The sequence below is a fragment of the Pantherophis guttatus genome, chromosome 10, assembly GCF_059756535.1.
Source record: "Pantherophis guttatus breed Tessera chromosome 10, ASM5975653v1, whole genome shotgun sequence".
NCBI lineage: Eukaryota > Metazoa > Chordata > Lepidosauria > Squamata > Colubridae > Pantherophis > Pantherophis guttatus.
In genome coordinates, this window is record NC_142072.1 from 25,410,537 (window position 1) to 25,431,858 (window position 21,322).

At 45.2% G+C, this 21,322-nt stretch overlaps 1 protein-coding gene and 1 long non-coding RNA gene across 9 annotated transcripts in view; one reads left to right on the top strand and one right to left on the bottom strand.

Moving 5' to 3' along the window:
- The window catches only part of ADGRB2 (adhesion G protein-coupled receptor B2), a 313,970-nt gene extending 299,669 nt beyond the window's left edge, over window positions 1–14,301 (bottom strand). For 5 of the 8 annotated variants that reach the window (XM_060691413.2, XM_034413343.3, XM_034413341.3 and 2 more), the window contains exon 1: window positions 11,398–11,803. In XM_060691413.2, the coding sequence (XP_060547396.2) occupies window positions 11,398–11,490 (93 nt within the window). In that variant the 5' untranslated portion in view covers window positions 11,491–11,803. Of the gene's footprint in view, window positions 1–11,397; window positions 11,806–13,716 lie in introns of those variants that run through there. The other 3 variants (XM_034413346.3, XM_034413344.3, XM_034413347.3) reach the window with 3 other exon arrangements.
- A 759-nt stretch (window positions 14,302–15,060) lies between these two features.
- LOC148112427 (uncharacterized) lies at window positions 15,061–19,946 on the top strand. The gene is made up of 2 exons (XR_015729474.1): window positions 15,061–15,273; window positions 19,648–19,946. It is a non-coding gene; the product is annotated as an uncharacterized LOC148112427 (long non-coding RNA).
- The last annotated feature ends 1,376 nt before the right edge of the window (window positions 19,947–21,322 follow it).

Sequence of the window (21,322 nt, forward strand, 5' to 3'; positions counted from 1 at the left end):
GGAAGAAAAGAAAATCTACCTTTCTTTTCTGTGTGTGAGAGAATTGTCTTACAATCACTGTTGTTGCCCTTGAATAAACACTGAATTCCCACACTTGCTGGGTTTGCTCTTCACTGATAGAATTGTTAGAGTATAAATATAAGGTATATAGTGAGCCAGTTTGGTTGAGCGGTTAAGACACCAGGCTAGAAACAAGGATATGTTGAGTTCCAGTCCTGCCTCGGGCACAAAGTCAGCTGGGTGACTTTGGGCCAGTCACTCTCTCTCAGTCCACCCAACCTCACAGGGTTATTGTTGTTGTGAGGAAAATAAGGTGTATTATGTACGTTCACCGCCTTGAGTTGTTTATATAAATAAATAATAAAGGCAGGACATAAATAAATACGGTTGTGTTTGGTCTAAGGTAGCTATGTTTATTTTGACTGCATGGTTAAGCTGACAAATTGGCTTTTTTGTTGTTGTTGTAATCAGATCATAGATTTCAGTCTCCTAGAACATAGGGAAATTTGGTTATAAGGTAAAGGTTCCCCTCACACATATGTGCATATTCCCGACTCTAGAGGGCGGTGCTCATCTCCGTTTCAAAGCCAAAGAGCCAGCACTGTCCGAAGACGTCTCCGTGGTCATGTGGCTGGCATGACTCAACGCCAAAGGTGCACGGAACGCTGTTCCCTTCCCACCAAAGGTGGCCCCTATTTTTCTACTTGCATTTTTTTTACGTGCTTTCAAACTGCTAGGTTGGCAGAAGTTGGGACAAGTCACAGGAGCTCACCCCATTATGCGGCACACTAGGGATTCGAACCGCTGAAATGCCGACCTTTCGATCGACAAGCTCTGTGTCTTAGCCCCTGAGCCACCGCTCCCCTAATTTGATTATACTGCCTGTCCAATTGGGCAGACCTGTCTCACCCACCGGTGAAGCTCTCCTCAATTGTAACATTTTATCTTGTTTTGGTTCCATTTCATTTCTATTTTTAATGTGTTTTGTTTTGCAATTCTGGTTAGGGATCATAATAATAATAATAATAATAATAATAATAATAATAATAATAATAATAATAATAATAATAATAATAATAATAATAATAATAATAATAATAATAATAATAAATAAATAAATAAATAATGAACCCCCACTAGATATCTTCAAAAAATAAAGATGATTCTCTTAATAAAAGATCGTGAGGATGCAGGATCTCCTCAGCTTTTAACCTTAACACAGAAGTGGCCCATCAGTGGTCTTCAGTCACACAAACATTTGTTACACACACGCACGCACACACACACAAAAAAAAACCACAGAGAGAGAGAGAGAAAGAGAGAGAGAGAGAGGGAGAGAGAGAGAGCTCCAGTGAGCTCATTTGCTGGTCCATGGAAACAGAAGGCTGGCTTCCTGCCGCTGATCACAGTGGGAAAGAAGTAAACTGCCTGGGCTGTTTGAAAGGAAGTCATGAGGTTTCCTTGTTTCTCACAGTGTTCTTGTACATAATCACTGGCTTCTCACTGAGCACAGCAACAAATCCGATGTCTTTTAGGGAATAACTGGAAGGACGGTTTCCCACCCCATCCTAGTAACTATGCTAAAAAACCTGGCTTCCTACATTTGCTTATACCAAGAGGGTTGGGAAGTCTCATGGTTTCCTTTGATCCCTGGAATCCTAGAATTCTACCTGGTTCCTCAAGGTTGTTGGAAGGTTTGGCCCCTGAACTTATCCCCAAGTGTTCCCCCTGGAGCCCAACAACTGCCAATGGGGTCTTTAATTAGCATCTGCACAGATGGCAAGGATGCTCCAGAACAGAAGTATTAAAAGGTAAAGTTTCCCCTCGCACATAGGTGCTAGTCGTTCCCAACCCCAGGGGTCGGTGCTCATCTCCATTTCAAAGCCAAAGAGCCAGCACTGTCCGAAGATGTCTCTGTGGTCATGTGGCCGGCATGACTAAATGCCAAAGGCGCACGGAACGCTGTTACCTTCCCACCAAAGGTGGTCCCTATTTTTTTATTTGCATTTTTGACGTGCTTTCGAACTGCTAGGTTGGCAGAAACTGGGACAAGTAATGGGAACTCACCCTGTTACGCGGCACTAGGGATTCGAACCGCTGAACTGCCGACCTTTCGATCGACAAGTTCAGCGTCTTAGCCACTAATATGCCCCTCTTGGTCAAAGTAAGCAGTACCCCTTAACTATTAACCGAAGTTGGACTGCCTGCTCTAGACCTGAATCAATCAGGGAGTAAAACATGAAAGCCTCTTGAATCCCATGCCACTAGCCAGCTGTTTACACTATTACTTCAGGTACAGAATATCTCTACAACGTGTCCTATAAAGTTGTCTATAAGCAGTTTCCACAACTAAGGAGTTAAATTGTTTTTGAAATCCATTCAGAGGGCCACTAATCGTGAAACATATCCTGCTTTCCTTGATTCTCAGAGTGTCCAAAATGAGAGCAACTTCTCTGCATTCTGGAAGACGGAACTTACAAGAGAGGTACCAGTTTGTATTGTTTGTGCTCTGCCCTCACTGCATTTCCAAATTCCTTTCTTTCCACATTCAAGTGAGAACACACCCCTGTGGTGACCAGATCTGGATCAATCAGTTGCCTTTGAATGCAAGGGAAACTAAATTATAGAGCTGTGATGGTGCAGTGGTAAAAATGCAGCATTGCAGGCTAATTCTGCCAACTACCAGCAGTTCAAGTCTCACTGGCTCAAGGTTGATTTAGCCTTCCATCATTCCGAGATTGGTAAAATGAGGAGCCAGATTGCTGGGGACAATATGCTGACTCTGCAAACCGCTTAGAGAGGGTTGTAAAAGCACTAGGAAGCGGTATATGCCTAAGTGCTATTCTATTGCTATTTCTATCTTTGGGGGCACTATTTCTCTGCATGAGTCATTATTTTCTGAACAAGAATTCAAGCAGAAATACAACAAGCACACTCTTAACAGCAGCAAATATGTTTGGCATTTGGTTTTGAAAAGCAGGAAAAAGTAAGCCTCTAAGCACTTTTAGAGAGACGGTTTACAGAGTCAGCATATTGCCGCCCCCCCCCCCCAACAATCTGGGTCCTCATTTTACAGATCTCGTTAGGATGGAAGGCTGGGTCAACCTTGAGTCGGTCAGGATTGAACTGTTGGCATTTGGCAGAATTAGCCTGCAATTAATTAATTAATTAATTTATCAAACTTATATGCCACCCTCTCTCCGAAAGGACTCAGGGCAGCTCACAGCAATAAAACACATAAAATTCAACATTAAAATGCTAAAAACCATTAAAACTCCCCTTAAAACCCCTTCAGTCCAATCCGGCCTGGCGAAATAACCATGTTTTGAGGTCACGGCAGAAAGAGCGAAGATCAGGGGCCAGTTGATTCCATAAGGTAGGTGTGCCCACAGAGAAAGCCCATTCCCTAGGAGTCGCCAACCGACACTGCCTGGCCGACGGCACCCCAAGGAGGCCCTCCTTGTGGGAACGCACCAGGCGATGGGGAGCTGTCATGGCTGCATTTTTACCACTGCACCATAACAGCTCTTCAAAAAAAAAAAAAGTGACTAAATTAGCTAATAAATACTGTATGGTCATCTGAAGAATGGCAACTGGCGAGTATTCTTCTCAGGTAACTGTTTAATAACTCACATCGTAACTGACAACACGCATAACTGAGGTAAGGAAAAAAGACCGCGAACTCTGTTTGACAGCTCTTATATATTCAGCTGTCAAATGGCTAACCAATCCGTGAACAGAACGTTTCATCAACAGCCCCTAAGGGGCCTGCTCTAGAAGCAGACTCAATACATTACATTAGCGGATCAAGGAAATGCTATGGATATAGTTTACTTGGATTTCAGTAATTTGTAGTTTACTTGGATTTCAAGGCATTTGATAAAATAGACCACAGCCTTGATAAGATAGAACAATATGGGATAGATAGTAACACCACCAGATGGATTTGCAGTTGGCTGACCAACTGCACTCAACATGTAGTTCTCAATGGAACTACATCTATATGGAAGGAAGCATGCAGTGGGATCCCTTAAGGTTTTGTCTTGGGCCCAGTGCTGTTCTACATCTTCACAAATGAGTTAGTGAGAAGACAGGAGAGGGCTTCCTCAAATTTGCAGACAACACCAAGCTGAGGGAAATTGCTAACACTTAGGAAGATCTTGATAGACTTGCGCATTGGATCCTATCCAACAAGATGCAGTTCAGTGGTGAGAAAAGCAAAGTTCTGCACTTAAGACTTTAAGACAGTGAGGACACACTTGGAATACTGCATCCAGTTCTAGTTGGAATGATACAAAGAAAAAATAATGCTGAGAGTCTACAAAGTGTGTAGAGAAGAGCAGCAAAGTTGATAAGGGATCTGGAGGCCAGACTGTATGGAAACAGTTAAGGCAACTAGGTACATGTAGGTATATGTAGCCTAATGAAGAGAAGGATCAGGGGTGATATAAAGCTGGCCTGAGAAGGTTTCACAGAGAAAAGGAAGTCAATCTATTCTACAAAGCACTGGAGAGCAGGATAAGAATGAATGGAATGGAAGTTTGTTAAGGAGAGATCCAACCAGGAACTAAGTTGAAATTTCCTGACAATTAACCAATGAAACAGCTTTCCTCCCAGAGTTTTGGGAACTCCATTCCTGGAGGTTTTCAAGAAAAAAAAATTGGATAGCTATTTGTCTGGGATACCGTAAGGTCTCCTGCCTTGGACTAGAAGGCTTCCAAGGTCCCTTCCATTTCTATGATTCTATGAATGGTCTTGAACAGCATTTGACCTGCATCAACAAGGCTGTGGGCCAATCCAGGGTTAGACAATGTTCTACCCTAAAGAGACACAATTCTCCCTATTAACAGGTTTCATAGACTGGGGAGGGAGGTAACCATGGCCCCAAACCTTCATCTATGAACCACTCTGCTCCTTTGCTCCTCCCACAGCCTTCCCACTATTCCCTTTTAAGTCTTCCCTGCTGACTTTATTAACTCGATGCTGCTGACTTTATTAACTTTTTAAAATAAAGGGTTTAAAACGACCCTGGCCCCTTCCAGAGGGGTTGGGAAGCAACTGCTCAGATTCCCCTCGCAACCCTGATTCCATTTGCAGATGGATAGGAAGGATGGATTAAATAAACCCAGGAAAAGACAGATTGTCCTTAATAAGAGAAAACTGAACAGAACATATTATCTCAATGTCCTGTTTGCGCCTTCTACTATTGGTCTTCGTTAGACCTTTCAATGTCATTCAACCTAGTTATCCTTATATTTTGAAAACAATTTTTTGTTACACACACACAAACACACAAAAACCCTATATCTATTTATATATCTACTTTATATCTAGGTCTATATATCTAACCTACAGTATCCATCTATCTACCCTATCTATCTATCTATCTATCTATCTATCTATCTATCTATCCATCTATCCATCTATCCATCCATCCATCCATCCCCAGAGAGAGAGACACACACACCAATACTTCCACTTTCTTAGTTTTCCAATTTTCTCTGAATTCTCAAACCTTGCAAATTTCAAGTAACTGCTTGCTATGCAAGTTCACCTTGACATCAAATCCTCATATTTTCTAGAATAAAGGAATATTAAACTTGACTCCTAGACAGTGACTGGACAGCATAAGAAATATTAACCAGTGTGTTTTTGCATTCCTGGATCCACTAAAAAACTGCATGTTACTAAACCAATTAAGGTGACTCCATTGTTCACAAGTATACCATATTTCAGGTGCAAACCTCTTTCAAGCCCCGAAACCTCAAGTAATAGAATGAAGGGGAGGGGGAAGGGAGGGGGTGTATCCTAATTCTAGATTCCAAAAATACAGGCCTGCAGGAAAAGGACACCAAAGTGGATTTTCATTTTCCTAAACAGCAGCAACCAACCATGATATGGATAATGCTATTTTTTTTAAAAAAAGCATCCATTCCAATTTCACAGGCTTATCTGCAAATGATTACACTATCTTGAATTATGCAAATTTAGTGCAATTATTAGAACAATTAAACCTATTTTTCAAGTTCCAGATGACAAATTGGAGTGAGGTTTAGAGAGGGCAGCTGGCCAGAGATGCAAGAGCCTTGAAAATACATCACTGCCCCTCTGTACGCAGTCCAAGAAAAATGAAGCATCCTTATTTATTGAGAATTATAAGGCACTCTTCAAAGAAATTCAATCAAAAGCCAATCGTGTTTGTTCAAAAAAGAAAAGGAAAAGGATTTAGAGTTGCGTATCTATGAAAGATCGGTCTCCAAGATTTTGGACCTCGATCCAAAATTCCACTGCAAGTTAGAATAAACAACACTAGGTTTCGATAAAACGATTTCAGTAGTTTTGTGTAGCTGCCAGACGAATTGAAGGGGATGCTTTATTGCTCCTAAGGCAGAGATGAGGTTCACACATTCTGCTAAGCCTCATGGGTAATTCACTGGATGGGGGGCAAGTACATGACATCACATATATATCATTATATCACCATCCAAATGATAGGATTATACTTTTTTTCCAATCGCTAGGTAAGTGACATCAAACACATCTAGACGTTATACCAATTATATAATTATTTCAATTACATTTGGGCGATGTTGCTATGAAATCGAAAGGGTAGTCTTCTAACATTTAGTAAGGGACAAGTAAGATGAGCTGCCCTGTATTTGCAGGATGCTGTGGCTCATAAACCAAGGTTATGGTGACATGTCCTGCAAAAGCAACTATGATTACAAATCAGAGTTAAACCAGGGTGATAAGGAAACTAGGTGGCAATGAGGTTCTGGCATATCCAGAGGCCAAAGCCTATCAAATGGAGATAGTATTATGGGAGTTGATATGCCCCACTTCTAGAGCCACCAAGTTGGGGGTGGCTGGGATGGGGTAGAGAGGACACCTGTGACCTAGGGCAAACTGGGTCAATTCACATCAAAAGTGAATTTAATCAATGTCTCCCCAATTCTAGCCTAGCCAACTCTACAGTTGGGTTCAAGTCTAGGTCGAAATAAGATGACTAGGGTGTTCCTGATCACATATAACATCTTTCTGTGATAGTTGTCACATCAGGAACAACGAAAGGAGTTGAATAAAACAGACCCTTTCATCAAATTACTGCTGGGACTCCATAATTCATAAGAAGACAAAGGGCAGCATTGGACACCTCGAGAATAAGTCTGCACAGACTCCCTCTTGCCTTGCTCAAACATACAAAGTCCTCAATTTAGCAACAGCACTTAGACTTATATACAGCTTCACAGTGCTTTACAGCCCTCTCTAAGCATTTACAGAGTCAGCGTATCGGCCCCAACAATCTGGGTCCTCATTTACCGACCTCAGAAGGATGGAAGGCTGAGACAACCTTGAGCCTGGTGAGAATTGAACTGTTGGCAGTTGGCAGAATTAGCCTGCAATATTGCATTCTAACTACTGCGCCATCATTCTAACTACTGCACTCTTATGGTGATAATGGGGATTCTGACATCTATCATTAAGTCATGCAGTCATTAAGCGAATAAACACCCAATTTTATGACCTTTTTGCTGTGGTTGTTAAGTGAATCATGGGGTTGTTCCCAGCATCCCCCACTACTTCGTTTGTCAGTAGATCCCTGGGAAAATTGTAAACGGCAGTCACATGACCCTGAGACACCACAAACTGTCATCGATGCCGAATTTCCCAGCAGCTGAATTTTGATTACGTGGCTACTAGGACAGTGCAACAGTCATAAATGCAAAGATTGATTGCAAGTCACTTTTTTCAGCACCACTGTAACTTCGTCACATTAAACAAATGGTCACAAGTCAAGGACTATCTCTGCTGTAGCTGCTGCTCTCTGAACTCATGGTAAATTCTGTCTTGCAATGGAAAAAGAAGGATTCTGTCCACTGGAGGCCTCCAGCCAAAGGACTGGAGGCAGACATTCCTGGGTTTAACTTCAATGCCATGACTGAAAAGCCAATCTGCATTTTTCTCCATCAGTTTACTGGGGAAGAGAATTGAGGATAAATTGTTCTGACTGAATATGGTGTTCTTAAACTTATTGAGTTGTTGGCTGGGAGGTGCTGGGGAACATCCTGGATCTTGGAGTCCTAGTGGACAACCATTTAAATATGAGCCAGCCATGTGCAGCAGCTGCCAAAAAAGCCAACACAGTTCTGCGCTGCATAAACAGAGGGATAGAATCAAGATCATGAGAAGTGTTAATACCACTTTATAATGCCTTGGTAAGGCCACACTTGGAATAGTGCATTCAGTTTTGGTCGCCACGATGTAAAAAGGATGTTGAGACTCTAGAAAGAGTGCAGAGAAGAGCAACAAAGATGATTAGGGGACTGGAGGCTAAAACATATAAAGAACCGTTGCAGGAACTGGGTACGTCTAGTTTAAAGAAAAGAAGGACTAGGGGAGACATGACAGCAGTCTTCCAATATCTCAGGGGTTGCCACAAAGAAGAGGGAGTCAAGCTATTCTCCAAAGCACCTGAGGGCAGAACAAGAAGCAATGGGCGGAAACCAATCAAGGAGAGAAGCAACTCCATCGCTGACTATTGGGGGTGAGATCTTGGCCCCCTCAGAGAGGGCTCGCAACTTGGGTGTCCTCCTGGATGCACTGCTGTCCTTAGAAGATCATATGACGGCTGTGGCCAGGGGGGCTTTTTATCAGGTTCGCCTGATTTACCAGTTGTGTCCCTTTCTGGACAGGGATGCCTTGCGCACAGTCACTCATGCCATCATCACTTCCCATCTTGACTACTGTAATGCTCTCTACATGGGGCTCCCCTTGAAGAGCACCCGGAGGCTCCAACTGGTCCAGAATGCGGCCGCGTGGATGATGATGGGAGCGACACAGCGCACCCATGTAACACCTCTCCTGCGCGAGCTGCACTGGCTCCCGGTGGTCTTCTGGGTGCGATTCAAGGTGATGGTCATCATCTTTAAAGCACTCCATGGCTTAGGACCTGAATACTTACAAGATCGCCTTCTGCCACCGATAGCCTCCCACCGGCCAATACGCTCCCACAGAGAGGGACTCCTCAGGGTGCTGTCAGCCAAACAATGTTGACTGGCGACCCCCAGGGGGAGAGCCTTCTCTGTGGGGGCACCTGCTCTCTGGAATGAATTGCCCCCAGAGATACACTGGACGTTTTTAAGAAGAGGTTGGAAAACCATTTGTCTGAAGTGGTGTAGGGTTTCCTGCCTGGGCAGGGGGTTGGACTAGAAGACCTCCAAGGTCCCTTCCAACTCTGTTATTCTATTTCTAGTTCATCCTGTCTTTCATTACATAGTATAAATTCCTCCCTCCTCCAGTGCAAAACCTCCTTGGCTTTCCACACTTCACTCCTGTCTTCAGGAGAAATGCATCCTGAGGGGTTGGTGAGGGTCTCTCTTCCAGACTGAATCTTATGCACAACCAGAGAGGCTTCAGAGACACCAAGAGAGGCATCGCAGGAAGCAGAGTGCCAATCGTAGCAGATCTCCCACTAGTCCCGACAATAAAATAAGCTTCAAAGCACCCCCTATGAGAAATTAGGGAGGAAAAATTCCCAATAACCTCCAAGAAATAAAATAAATATGTCTCGCAGGAGAAGAAAACATTGGAGAAACTGTATAGCAGAGTTCAGGTCCTGGCTACAAAACCAGGAACCAAGTGTGGGCATTCTTGCATTCCTCATTTTTATGTAGGATGGAAAGAAAAGATCCCCCACACCAAAAAAAATAAATAAATAAAGCTGTGCTGGGCATTTCTTTCCAAATCAATATATGCCTTTTTTTTTTTTTCAGCTCCTCAGCTACAGGAACTTCCTCGTTTTCCAAATCATGTTACTTTCCATGGTTCTTTCCTAGACTTCTTCTTTTCCTAGGCTCTCGTAATAATGATAATTTCTCTGCCCCTGCCTCCTCTGCCCTTCTTCATGGCTTTAACCAAAAGTAACCTGCACGGTACCTTTCCCTTGACATTCAAGACAGATCCACCAGTTACGGTCTGAAATTTCAAGACCAGCCCAAAAATCCCTTTGCACAGCCAGCCAGGCCAGCTGGGAGATGCTGGGTACCACAAGCCAACCTATCAAGGGAAGTATCATATTGGAGAAAGCTATCTTAGTACATCTGAGCAAAACCTATCCAAAATGTGATTCCACAACCGAGAAGCGTTCACCTCCTCAACTTCAAATGCAGAAAGAAAAGCTTCTAGGATAAAACCTTTGTTGAAAACCTTTTACACCATCCAATGCCATCCCATAATGTGCTGCATAAAATGTACTAAGCTCCCTTTCTCCCCCATCTCTCTTCCCCCCCCCCATCTTCATGAGTAACCATAGCGATGCCAATGGCTCTCCGCATGTGTTTAGGGCTTCACCAGCAGCTTCTAACCACCATCAAGTTGGAGTGGAAACTCATGTCCCACTTTAGAGGTCTACCAAGCTACGTTCTTTCTCTCAGCACACAATATTGTTCCTGCCTTGCAATGGACCAAGTGCACAGTGCGTCTCACAATGCAAAGCTGCAAAGAGTGACATTAAACTGAGTCAGCTGAGGGACTTGCTTGGAGGGGGGGGTTATCCCATGGTGCGAGCCCTTCCCATTTCTTACATAGGTAGTGACACCCGCATGTCAGTAAGGAGTTAAGCTGAAGCCATTCATGCTTCCAAGTTCTCTGGCAACGCAACAGCTCTATATTCGTTCAGCTACAACTCTGCTTCCACAACTCGATATATAGTTAAAAATGCCAAATCCACTCTCAATATCTGGCTGACTGTGTGAACAACCCTAATCATCACCATCATCACCACCACCATCATCATCATCATCATCTATACCGCAGTACATCTGAGAATGCAAAATGCTGGACATGTGTCTTAGCAACTCTTCCAAGGATTCTGCAAAATGTTATTACAACCATTTTTTATGGTGCGCAGAGGGGTTGAGGCCAACCCGAGGCAGGGTCCTCTCCACCAAGAGGGAATATCTCCTGGCCAAGAGGTCATCTGAATGGGGGTAGGGAGGAGGAGGAAGGGCAGGATGCTTGGCTCATGCTTCTAACCTCAAATGCCGTTCCAAATATCTTCGGAGCAAAGCAGATAGATATGGCAGGAGACATTTCTCCCGATTCATCTGGGTAATCACAAAAACCAGTGGAGCGTGCATGGAGCTTCTTAAATCGAGCCAAAACCCAGTGTGCTGCCAAAGTGTGTCCAGAAGCCTCCTCCACATCTGAACCTTTGTATGCAGAGAGGCAAGTGTGCAAAGAACCAGAGCAGAATGCCAACCAAGAGTGCAAACTGGGGAAGGAAGAAAAAAGCTTGCATACAAATGACTCCTCACAACCCTTCTCTGCCAGCAGCCAAATCGTCATTTCCACTGGGTTAATTTACACATTCACAGATTCTCGGCTGATGTTTCTCACCTCTCTAGCTAACAGCAGCTGAAGCCGGGGTGCCCAGGAAGCAAGTCCTTTTCCTATTCTTCCAGAGTCTCCATGAACCATGAGTTCATCCATCAAAGAAGTTCCATGCAACGCCTTGTACTGAAATAGGAGGAGGAGAAGAAACAGCAAATCCTACAGATTCCCTTTCCAGGGAACAGGAGTTTCTGAAAGTCGACACAAAGATAGCAATATCAGAGATGTGGTTTTTTTTAAAAAAACAACAACGCTGAAGCTTTGATCTTGCAGATTCTCCAATGGGAAGAGACAAAGGTTGTAGTTAAGACCCAGATATGGTCTCCTTGAGGGCTTCTGAGATGTCAGCTAGGCACACAGGGAAAGGATTATTTTGATGTCTGTGGGAGAAGCTGCTCAATTTACATGCAAGCCAAAGAAGAAGGTAGCCAACCAACAAAGTCTAACCTTTTTCCCAACATCTCCAAAACTATTTAACTGTAGCATTGCCTGTTAGCAAAGCCTGTAGCATTGCCATTGCGTTGCCACAATGCAAGGCTATTGCAACTTCAAGTGGCAACAGGTTCCCAGCATTCCCCACCTTTAAAACCACTTGGGGAAAAAAAAACAAGGACTAAGCTGACACATAGCGCGAGAGAACCTCAGTGATTACACGCATTGAGAACCAGTTCCGGACAGGAGCACAAAGTGCAATTCCTCTCTTTTCCTCTAGCAGGCGCCAAAGAATACAGAACAACTGCGGGAGGGGGGGCGGTGGAAATACTAAAATAATACATAAAAATCAGTAGTTGGCAGTGAGGTTTCCAAGAAGCGAGTCCATCCCATCCTATCCTTTCAGAGCAGGCACTGTTTTAATCCGCTCCGGGAGGGAGGGGCGCGGGGAAAGGGATTGCACCCTCCCCTTCGAAAAAAGATGCAGGATTGCAAAAGAGAGAGTGCTACAGCAATTAAACCGCCGAAGATGGCTAATCCAATTTCTACTTCTCCGACTCGTAATGATACTTCGCCGCTTTCCGCGGAGAGCCAAAAAATTAGGCACATGGCCCGCCTGGGGGTAAAACAACCCACGACCACCGATCTCTCCTTCCCATCGCAACCCTCCCCTCCTCCCTCCCGCAATCGCCGATTTAGGTACCCCTCCATCATCTGTATGTAGTCGAAACGCACCCACGTCGGCTGCCAACCGATCGGAGGCGTTGCATGCCCACGGAGAAAGCCAGCGGCTGGGAAAATCCACCTCGACCCCCCCTCCCACCGCCCCGCACCGTTTGGGCATCCATAAATCCACACATGCAAAGGAGAGGGGGGGCGGGGGGGCGGGGGGGCTCTTCCACCGTTCTCCTTGGGAAGCACCCCGATTTATTGGGGATCTTTTGCGTCGCGTGAAAAATGCCAGTAACCGGGGGAGGGGGTGATTTGGGGGGGTGAAAAAGGACGTGAAGCTCAGCCACGGACACAATCAGAAATGCAGCAAAGGAACGAAGGAAGCAGGCGTGGGGGGGGTGGGGGGGAGCGGGCGAGGAGAGCTGGTTGGGAGGTGGGAGACGAAACGGGCTCTTGTACACTGGGTCTTCCCCAGCCAAAAAAAAAAAAAAAAGGTGGGGGATTAAGAAGACCCACAAGAAGGTATTGGTCGGACCAAGAGACCCCCGCCGCCTCCCCACGACACCATCAATACCGAAGCCAAGCAAAAAAACTTCAAGTCCACTCATCCTGGGAGAAGAGGGGAGTGGGGGGGGGGTTGACTCATTCATAAAATATATTCGAAACAACGAACAGATCGGGGAGGGTTAGGGGAGAGAAAGACTTTCATTTCCCCCCCTTGATTTCCGCTTGAAGCGCAACCAAACTTCGTACACTGAAAGAATATGTAAAGAGGGGGGGGTCGTTTTCTTATTGGGGGGGGGACAGATTGAGTAGACGGCATTTTTGCAGCCAGCCGCGACGCCCGGTTCTCTCTCTCTCTTTCTCTCTCTCGGCACCAGGATGGGGTTGTTGGAAGGCGGATCGGCGGAAAACGGGGGGGTGGGGGGTGGGGGCGAGAAGGAAAGGTTGCTGTAATTGGGGGTGGGGGCGGCGGAGGGAAAAAAAGAATTCCTTCTGCCAAAACAACTTGCTGTGCACCTGTTTTACATAACATTTTTTCTCTGTTTCCGTGACAAGTGAGTGGGGGGGGGGAAGCGATGGCGCGGGGAAAGGGCAGTGGGCTAGCTTACCCAGAGGCCGATTCCCTCCGCGTGGCCCCCGCCCTGCCACCCACCTACCCACCACCTACCCCCGCCCGGTCTTCCCCCTTCCCGGGATAGTCTTCCCGCCGCTGCTTACCTGATCTTTATTCAGAAGGACTTGAAGCTCTTCTTCCCAACCGAGGCAGCGAGAGAGTTGAAGTTTGCCATCCCTTGGGGGTGGGGGGGAATGGGGGGGGGAGGGGAGGCGTGGATACAAGTCCTTTAATATTAAAGCTCCTTTGAAGTTGCGGCGCCCGCCAAGCTCTTGCGTTAATTTCAGGGGGTGGGGTGGGGGTGGGGGGGAGAGGCGAAAGGAAAGGGGAATAAAGTCTCCACCTTCCTCCTCCTCCTCCTCCTCTCTCCGGGGGGGGGGAATGGAGAGGAGGGGGGGAAGCTCCCCCCTCCCTACTCCCTCCGTGCGCCGGTTGAACTATCGCACCAGCGTCTCCCAGTTTGGACGGCGGCTGGGCTGCTGGGCTTGGAGGAGCGGAGCTGCCGTGGAAAAGACCGAGCGGCCGCTGGCTTGCATCCTTGCAGGCTGAAAGCAAGCAGAAGGCAGGCAGGCAGGCAGGCAGGCACGCGCGCCCGACCCGGGCTGCCGGCTCGCTCGCTCGCTCGCTCTCGCCGCCGCAACCGCTTGCAGCTGCTTCGGCTCCAGCAGGGTCGGCGCCCGGCTGCGTGTGAGTGCGAGAGCGGCGGCGGCGGCGGTAGGCATGGCCCAGAGTTTGCGCGGAAGGACCCCGCGCGGGGGAGACGCGGGAACGACTCCCGGGGGCTTTAAGGTGGCCCCGCTTAGATCAAAGTTGCGGCGGGGGTGGGGTGGGGGTGGGGATGGAGGGAAACCAGCGGCCGGGACCCGTTCAGACGTGGCCTGAGAGCTGCATCCATCCGTGGCCAGCTTGGTCAAGAGCGACCTTGCTTGGCTCGGAGGGAGAACCGGCTTGGCCCGCAGCCCTTAGTCCCGGACCCCGGACCGGCTTTTCCTTTTCCGAAGGAAAGGTGTGTGTGGGGGGGGAGCGAGGGGTGTCTTCCCTGTCGGAGATGCGGGAAACCCGCGAGCAAGGAGGGGAAGCCCGGCCAAAGTCCTCTTAAGGTGGGCAGGCGTATGGCCCTAAAAGCCTTGATTCCCCTAGCTGTGGTTCATTTAGTAAAAGGACGGACAGCTGGCCGGGCTCCGATTAAGGGTCAGGGAGATGCGGGAGATCCTGTGCGAAGAATCGGCCCAGTGCATTCAAAATAGGGAGGTCAGCAAAGGTACCTGGAGCCCATCGCTTGTCGTGGAAAGGTTGTAAGGAAGCAAGGAAGGAAGGAAGGCGACTACTGCATTCGGACCTTACTGCAGCTTTCAGGAACCCGCTAAACTAGGCTGAAATGAGGTGTGAATATCACAATAACATGATTTATCTGTTTTCTCCTTCTGTCTTATCTTCCATTTTATTAGCCTTGGTTTAGTGTGTTGCACGAACCACATTTCTCACGTTAAGCTCACCCAAAGAATAAAAACAGAGGTAATCTGTTGCTGGATCATTGGAAGTGAAAACACTTTCTGGTGCTAGTGAAGAAAATTCCCAGCAGTACGGCACTGGGGAACGCTGGGAGCTGGAACCCTGCACCTCTGGAGGGCCCCTGGACCTGCTTCTGGATGGCATTATAGGTATCCTTGATTTACAACAGCTCATTTTGCAACCACATGAAAAAAATGACTTATGGCCCTTTTTCACATTTACAACCGCTGTAGCAACGCCAAGGTCAGGTGATCAAAATTTGGATGCTTGGCAACTGGCTCATATTTATGATGGTTGCAGTGTCCCCAGGATCACCTTCTGAGAAGCAAAGAATAGAATAGAATAGAATAGAATAGAATAGAATAGAATAGAATAGAATAGAATAGAATAGAATAGAATAGAATAGAATAGAATAGAATAGAATTCTTTATTGGCCAAGTGTGATTGGACACACAAGGAATTTATCTTGGTGCATATGCTCTCAGTGTACATAAAAGAAAAGATACATTCGTCAAGAATCATAAGGTACAACACATAATGATAGTCATAGGGAACAATAAGCAATCAAATCATACTAGGAAACAGTCAATATAAATCGTAAGGATACCAGCAACAAGGTTACAGTCATACAATCATAAGTGGGAGGAGATGGGTGATAGGAACAACGAGAAGATTAATAGTAGTGCAGACTTAGTAAATAGTTTGACAGTGTTGAGGGAATTATTTGTTTAGCAGAGTGATGGCGTTCGGGGAAAAAACTGTTCTTGTGTCTAGTTGTTCTGGTGTGCAGGGCTCTATAGCGTCGTTTTGAGGGTAGGAGTTGAAAAGTTTATGTCCAGGATGTGAGGGGTCTGTAGATATTTTCACAGCCCTCTTTTTGACTTGTGCAGTATACAGGTCCTCAATGGAAGGCAGGTTGGTAGCCGTTGTTTTTTCTGCAGTTCTAATTATCCTCTGAAGTCTGTGTCTGTCTTGTTGGGTTGTAGAACCAAACCAGACAGTTATAGAGGTGCAGATGACAGACTCAATCATTCCTCTGTAGAACTGGATCAGCAGCTCCTTGGGCAGTTTGAGCTTTCTGAGTTGGCGCAGGAAGAAGTCAATGGGGAAGCCAGAATCACTTAACAAACATTTAACTTAATAACCGCAGTGATTCACTTAGCAACTGTGGCAGGAAAAGCCCTAAAATGGGTCAAAACTCACTTAACAAATGTTTCACTTAGCATAATTGAGCCCAAAATAAATTTTGGGCTCAATTATGGGTGTAATTTGAGGACTACCTGAAAAGTTTCCTTTTACAAATAAACTAGGGCATAAGAAATGGAAACCCAAAAGGAGATCAAAGTTAAGCACACACATAAAATTGGATTATACAGCAAATGGAGAGTTGGTTAAATCAGAGGCTGTGTTTGTTTGCACATACAGAGCTGGCTGGAGAATTCTGGGAGTCCCAGCACATCTGGAGCACACCATGTTCAGGAAGATTGCTGCCAACCATGCTTAATAAGCCACAATGGCTAAGCTGAGACCAAACAAACCACATTATGGTTTTGTGGTGTGAATCAGACCATCTTTCTAAGCTCTAAGGTGTTTTGTTTTGGCTTAACAAATTATAAACCATTGTGGCATATAAATCATGGTTGATAAGATTTCATAGTTTTTTGCTTTTATTTATTTATTCCATTTCTATAGCTGCTCATCTCAAACAAGTGTCTTTGGGTAGCGAACAATCCCCAAAAACAGTTATAATATAGTACAAATCTAAATCCATATGGCAGTGAAGAAAAAACGTCATTAAATATCATTATAGCCAGGAAACAGGCACAAAGGCAGGTTTTGAAGATCTTACAAAAGGCCAATAGGTCAAGGTTAAGCTTTGAAGGGAGAATTTTCCAGAGGCTACAGCTACAGCATCTCATGGTCTCCTCCAGCCAACATTACTTGGCTGAAGAGAACCAGAACATGCCCAACCTGCTGGACCAAATTGGGCAGGTAAACCATCGGGAGGAGAGGTCCCTCAGATAACCTGGTTGAAGCTTCTGAATGGTTTTCAAGGGCAGTCCCATGTAAAGCACTTGCAATAGTCCAGACAGGAAGTCACAAACAGCATGAGGGATTGCAGTTTTAAATAAAAATCAGGGGAAAAAAGAGGGAAATATGGTGGTACATTGGTACCCAGTTGCTTCAAACCTTGCCGAATTCAGTTCTTGATGCATTTTGAAATGAAAATGTTGTACATTTTATGCATTTATTTATGTTGTGACCTAGGCTCACTTAGTCATTACAGGACACAATTAGTCTCAAACAAAACTATTTTATTATAACAGCTGAGAATTATTTCATTCCCAGTTTAGTCCAAATTAATTCCAAAACAAGTCCTTCAGAAAAAGTCCTTCGGGCTTATCGCAAACCTTTATCTTCTTTGGCACCCTGCCAAAGGCCTTTCTTGGCAAAGCCCCATGAAGTTCAGAAACAAGAGGTGCCGACTGGAAAACAGATTTAGCAACGTTGCTTTCTTACAAAGAGCCCAAGAGCCTTTGCTGCTCTTTTAAGCCTTATGGGAGAGACCAACCACTATCGGATTGCCGAACCACCAGACAAGATCGCTACCGAACCGGGCGATCCAGTCTGATCCGGGAGCATTTCACCCCTGCATTCAAGATCAGTCCCCCATCTGCATAATTTGCATGATTTGCAAAGTTTAATTGTTTGTAACTTGGTTTCCTGCTTGGTGACTTGGTAATTTGCTGTGTGAACATCGAGACAGTTGATTAGTTGATGGTCCAAATATTCCGCAACTCCAGAAAATGGGTATTTGGGAAACAGTGAAATGTCTTGTATGAACACCATATGAGACAAAGACGCAGAACCAAGCCCTCAAGCTGCTTTGAAAATGGCCAGCAAATTATAACTTTTACTGTGTCATAAAGGGAAGGTTATTAAATACTTAGGAAGTAAATCCTGGTTAAGTAATTTCAACCAAACCAAATCAGTCATAGGGTTTTCCCCCGGTCCCTCCTTTTTGTGTGTCCTATTTCTCAATTCTTGTTGCACAGCCTTCAACCCACCACTTGTGTTGTGAGTGATTTAAAGAATTTTGCACATCCCTGGTTTGTACCCAGCCAGCGAGTGGTTTGTTCAATTTATTTTATTTATATTGTGATCACAAGACACTTGGCAGTTGACAGTAATTACAGGCAAAAGAAGCATGTAAAGAAAACCTCCTTGATGGAAGCTTGCATGAAACTTTCCCACAGCATTAATGCTATCAAACTGGGTGCTGTGTTGCTCCTCATAGTCTTCTGGAATAACTTAGTTTTCAGGAGTTTGCAGAAAGTTAAAGAGAAGCAGGGCTAAGCTAATTTCTAAGCAGACATTGCTCCAGGGGTGAAATCTACTTACCTTCCCTACCAGTTCGGAAGTGCATGTGCTGCGCATGCACGTCACAAGAGCGCACGGACCCTCTGCACATGCGCAAAGGATAAAAAACAGGTTACTTCCTGGTTAAATCCAGGAAGTAACGACAACCGGGCGGGTGGGCGGAGCCTCGCGCTGCCATCGCTACCAGTTCTCCGAAGCACCCGCCGCCATTGCTACCAGCTCGGCTGAACCGGTCCGAACTGGTAGCATTTCATTCCTGCATTGCTCCATAAAATAAGTGTGACTATTGGAGGAAAGGAGTTTCTCCTGGGTTTCTGCAATTTCGGTGGAGGAGATGGTCCTGAAAGAACCTTGGTGTCAGACAAGGTAGGCCTTTACCATTGGCAAGCAGCTTTTTTGGATCACAACTGGAATCTGATAGGAAGCTGGTTGAGCAAGCCTTGGCTAAGAGGTAGTCCTCGACTTAACGACCACACTTGAGCCCAAAATTTCTGCTGCTAAGCGAGACAGTTGCCCCATTTTGCAACCTTTCTTGCCACAGTTGTTAAGCGAATCACTCCAGTTGTTAAGTTAACGACATGGTTTGTTAAGTGAATCTGGCTTCCCCATTGACTTTACTTGTCGCAAACGGGGATCACGTGACAACCCCCCCCCCCCCCAGGACACCACAACAGTCATAAAATATGAACCAGTTGCCAAGTGTCCTAATTTTGATCAGGTGATCATGGGGATGCTGTAACTGTTCTAATTGTAAAAAATAGTCATAAGTCCCTATTTTCACATTGTTGTAACTTTGAATGGTCACTAGGTTGAGGACTACCTGTGGTTTAATGTGTGAACACAGCCTTGTGCCTTTTTGAACCAATGTTCCCACTTAGCCAGAGTGTATTTTTCTAGTCTGCTGCTTTTGTAATCTGTTGGAATTACAAGTGTCAGTCTATTTCCACCGTCGCTGGAGAAAGGCTAAGCAAATTCAAGACGAGAGAGAGCTGGATTAAATCTGGAGCTTTTGAGAAGAAGGGACAACTGATTAAGATCATGATTGCAGTAATTACTTTTGTAAAAGCAGGTTGTACGTCGAGGCCATTTCGCTTGCTTCTCTATTACAAGTGACCAATATTTCCTTCTTACATCTTTTAAAGGTCATCATCGCTCTTCGCATCTGGTTTCTTCAGGCGTTTATTAATACCGGAGCCGCACAACAGAATGGTTGGTGTGAAAATGGGGTTGAGTGCTGGTGCTGCTTGACATACAACCGTACAATTTCCATTGTGAAGGAAAGTAGTGGTTAAGTGAGTGGTGCCCAGTGTTATGACCTTTTTTTGCCGTGGTTGTTAAGCGAATCACTGCATTGTTAAATGAATCACATGTTCATTAAGCCAATCCAGCTTCCCCCATTGACTTTGCTTGTCGGAAGCCTGCTGGAATAAAGTTATAATAATAACTTTATTGTCATTGTACGTGTATACACAGTATACCCAGAAGTGGGATTCAAATAATTTAACAATCGGTTCTCTGCCCTAATGATTTCTTTCAACAACCAGTTCACCAAACTGCTCAGAAAGTTAACAACCGGTTCTCCTGAAGTGGTACGAACTGGCTGAATCCCACCACTGAGTATACCCATACAACGAAATTCACTTAACACCCAAAGACCAGGTCCAACACACATAACAATCCCCAAACACACTCCCACGCGCCACAAATTTTCCACCCCAATCCACCCAAACATCCACACAACAGACCAAGTAATGCTGTCCAGCAGCTCGCTGATGGTTGCCCTTTACTTCATGGTTGAGTGCGATTATAGCTCTGGGATAAAAACTATTCAGAAGACGTGTGGGCCGAGTTTTAATTGTTCTGTATCTTCTGCCAGAAGGCAACAGTCCAAAAAGATTGTAAGCAGGATGCGAAGAGTCTCTGAGAATGTTATGCAACTTTCTCAAACAGCGAGATTTGAAGATGTCGTCCAGGGCTGGTAGCTGGAGCCTGATGAGATTCTGGGCAGTTTTAATGATTCTCTGTAGAGCTTTTTTGTCCGCTACAGAGCTGCTCCCAAACCATGCAAGAATGCCGTATGTCAGGACACTCTCAATGGTGCTGAAATAATAGGACAAAAGTAGATGCTGAGATAGATTTATCTTCCTGAGCAAACGGTGGATCACATAACCCTGGGATTTATTTACATTTATTTACTCTAAAAACTATCGGATAGATTAGAAATTCAAGAACAGGCTGAATGTTACATGAGTAATCCAAAATTAAACAACCTAAATATTATAGGAGTATCTTAAATGCACACCCGAGGCCAACTTTTCATAAGGAAGCATGGCTCACACTTAAAATGAACATTTAAAGATGTTTGCAGTTGAGGAATGGTGATTGATTGCATGCCATCCAATCAATGTTGACTTTCACAGCAATGACATGGATAGATTTTCTCCCCCCAGGATAATTTGTCTCCAGTGGTGCATCCATTGTAGATGTAACTGAGTCCATTCATTTGGGGAGGGGTACACCCCTAAATCTGTACATTTGTGGAACAGAGAAAATATTTCTTTCTTCCTGTCATGCCATAGACACACTGATGCATTTGAATCAGCAGTGAAATCAAAATTTTTTACTACTGGTTCTGCGGGCGTTGTGTGGTGTGGCTTGGTGGGTGTGGCAGGGGAAAGATATGGCAAAATCTCCATTCCCTCCCCACTCCAGGGGGAAGGATATTGCAAAATCCCCATTCCCACCTCACTGGGGCCAGCCAGAGGTGGCATTTGCTGGTTCTTTGAACTACTCAAAATTTCTGGTACTGGTTCTCCA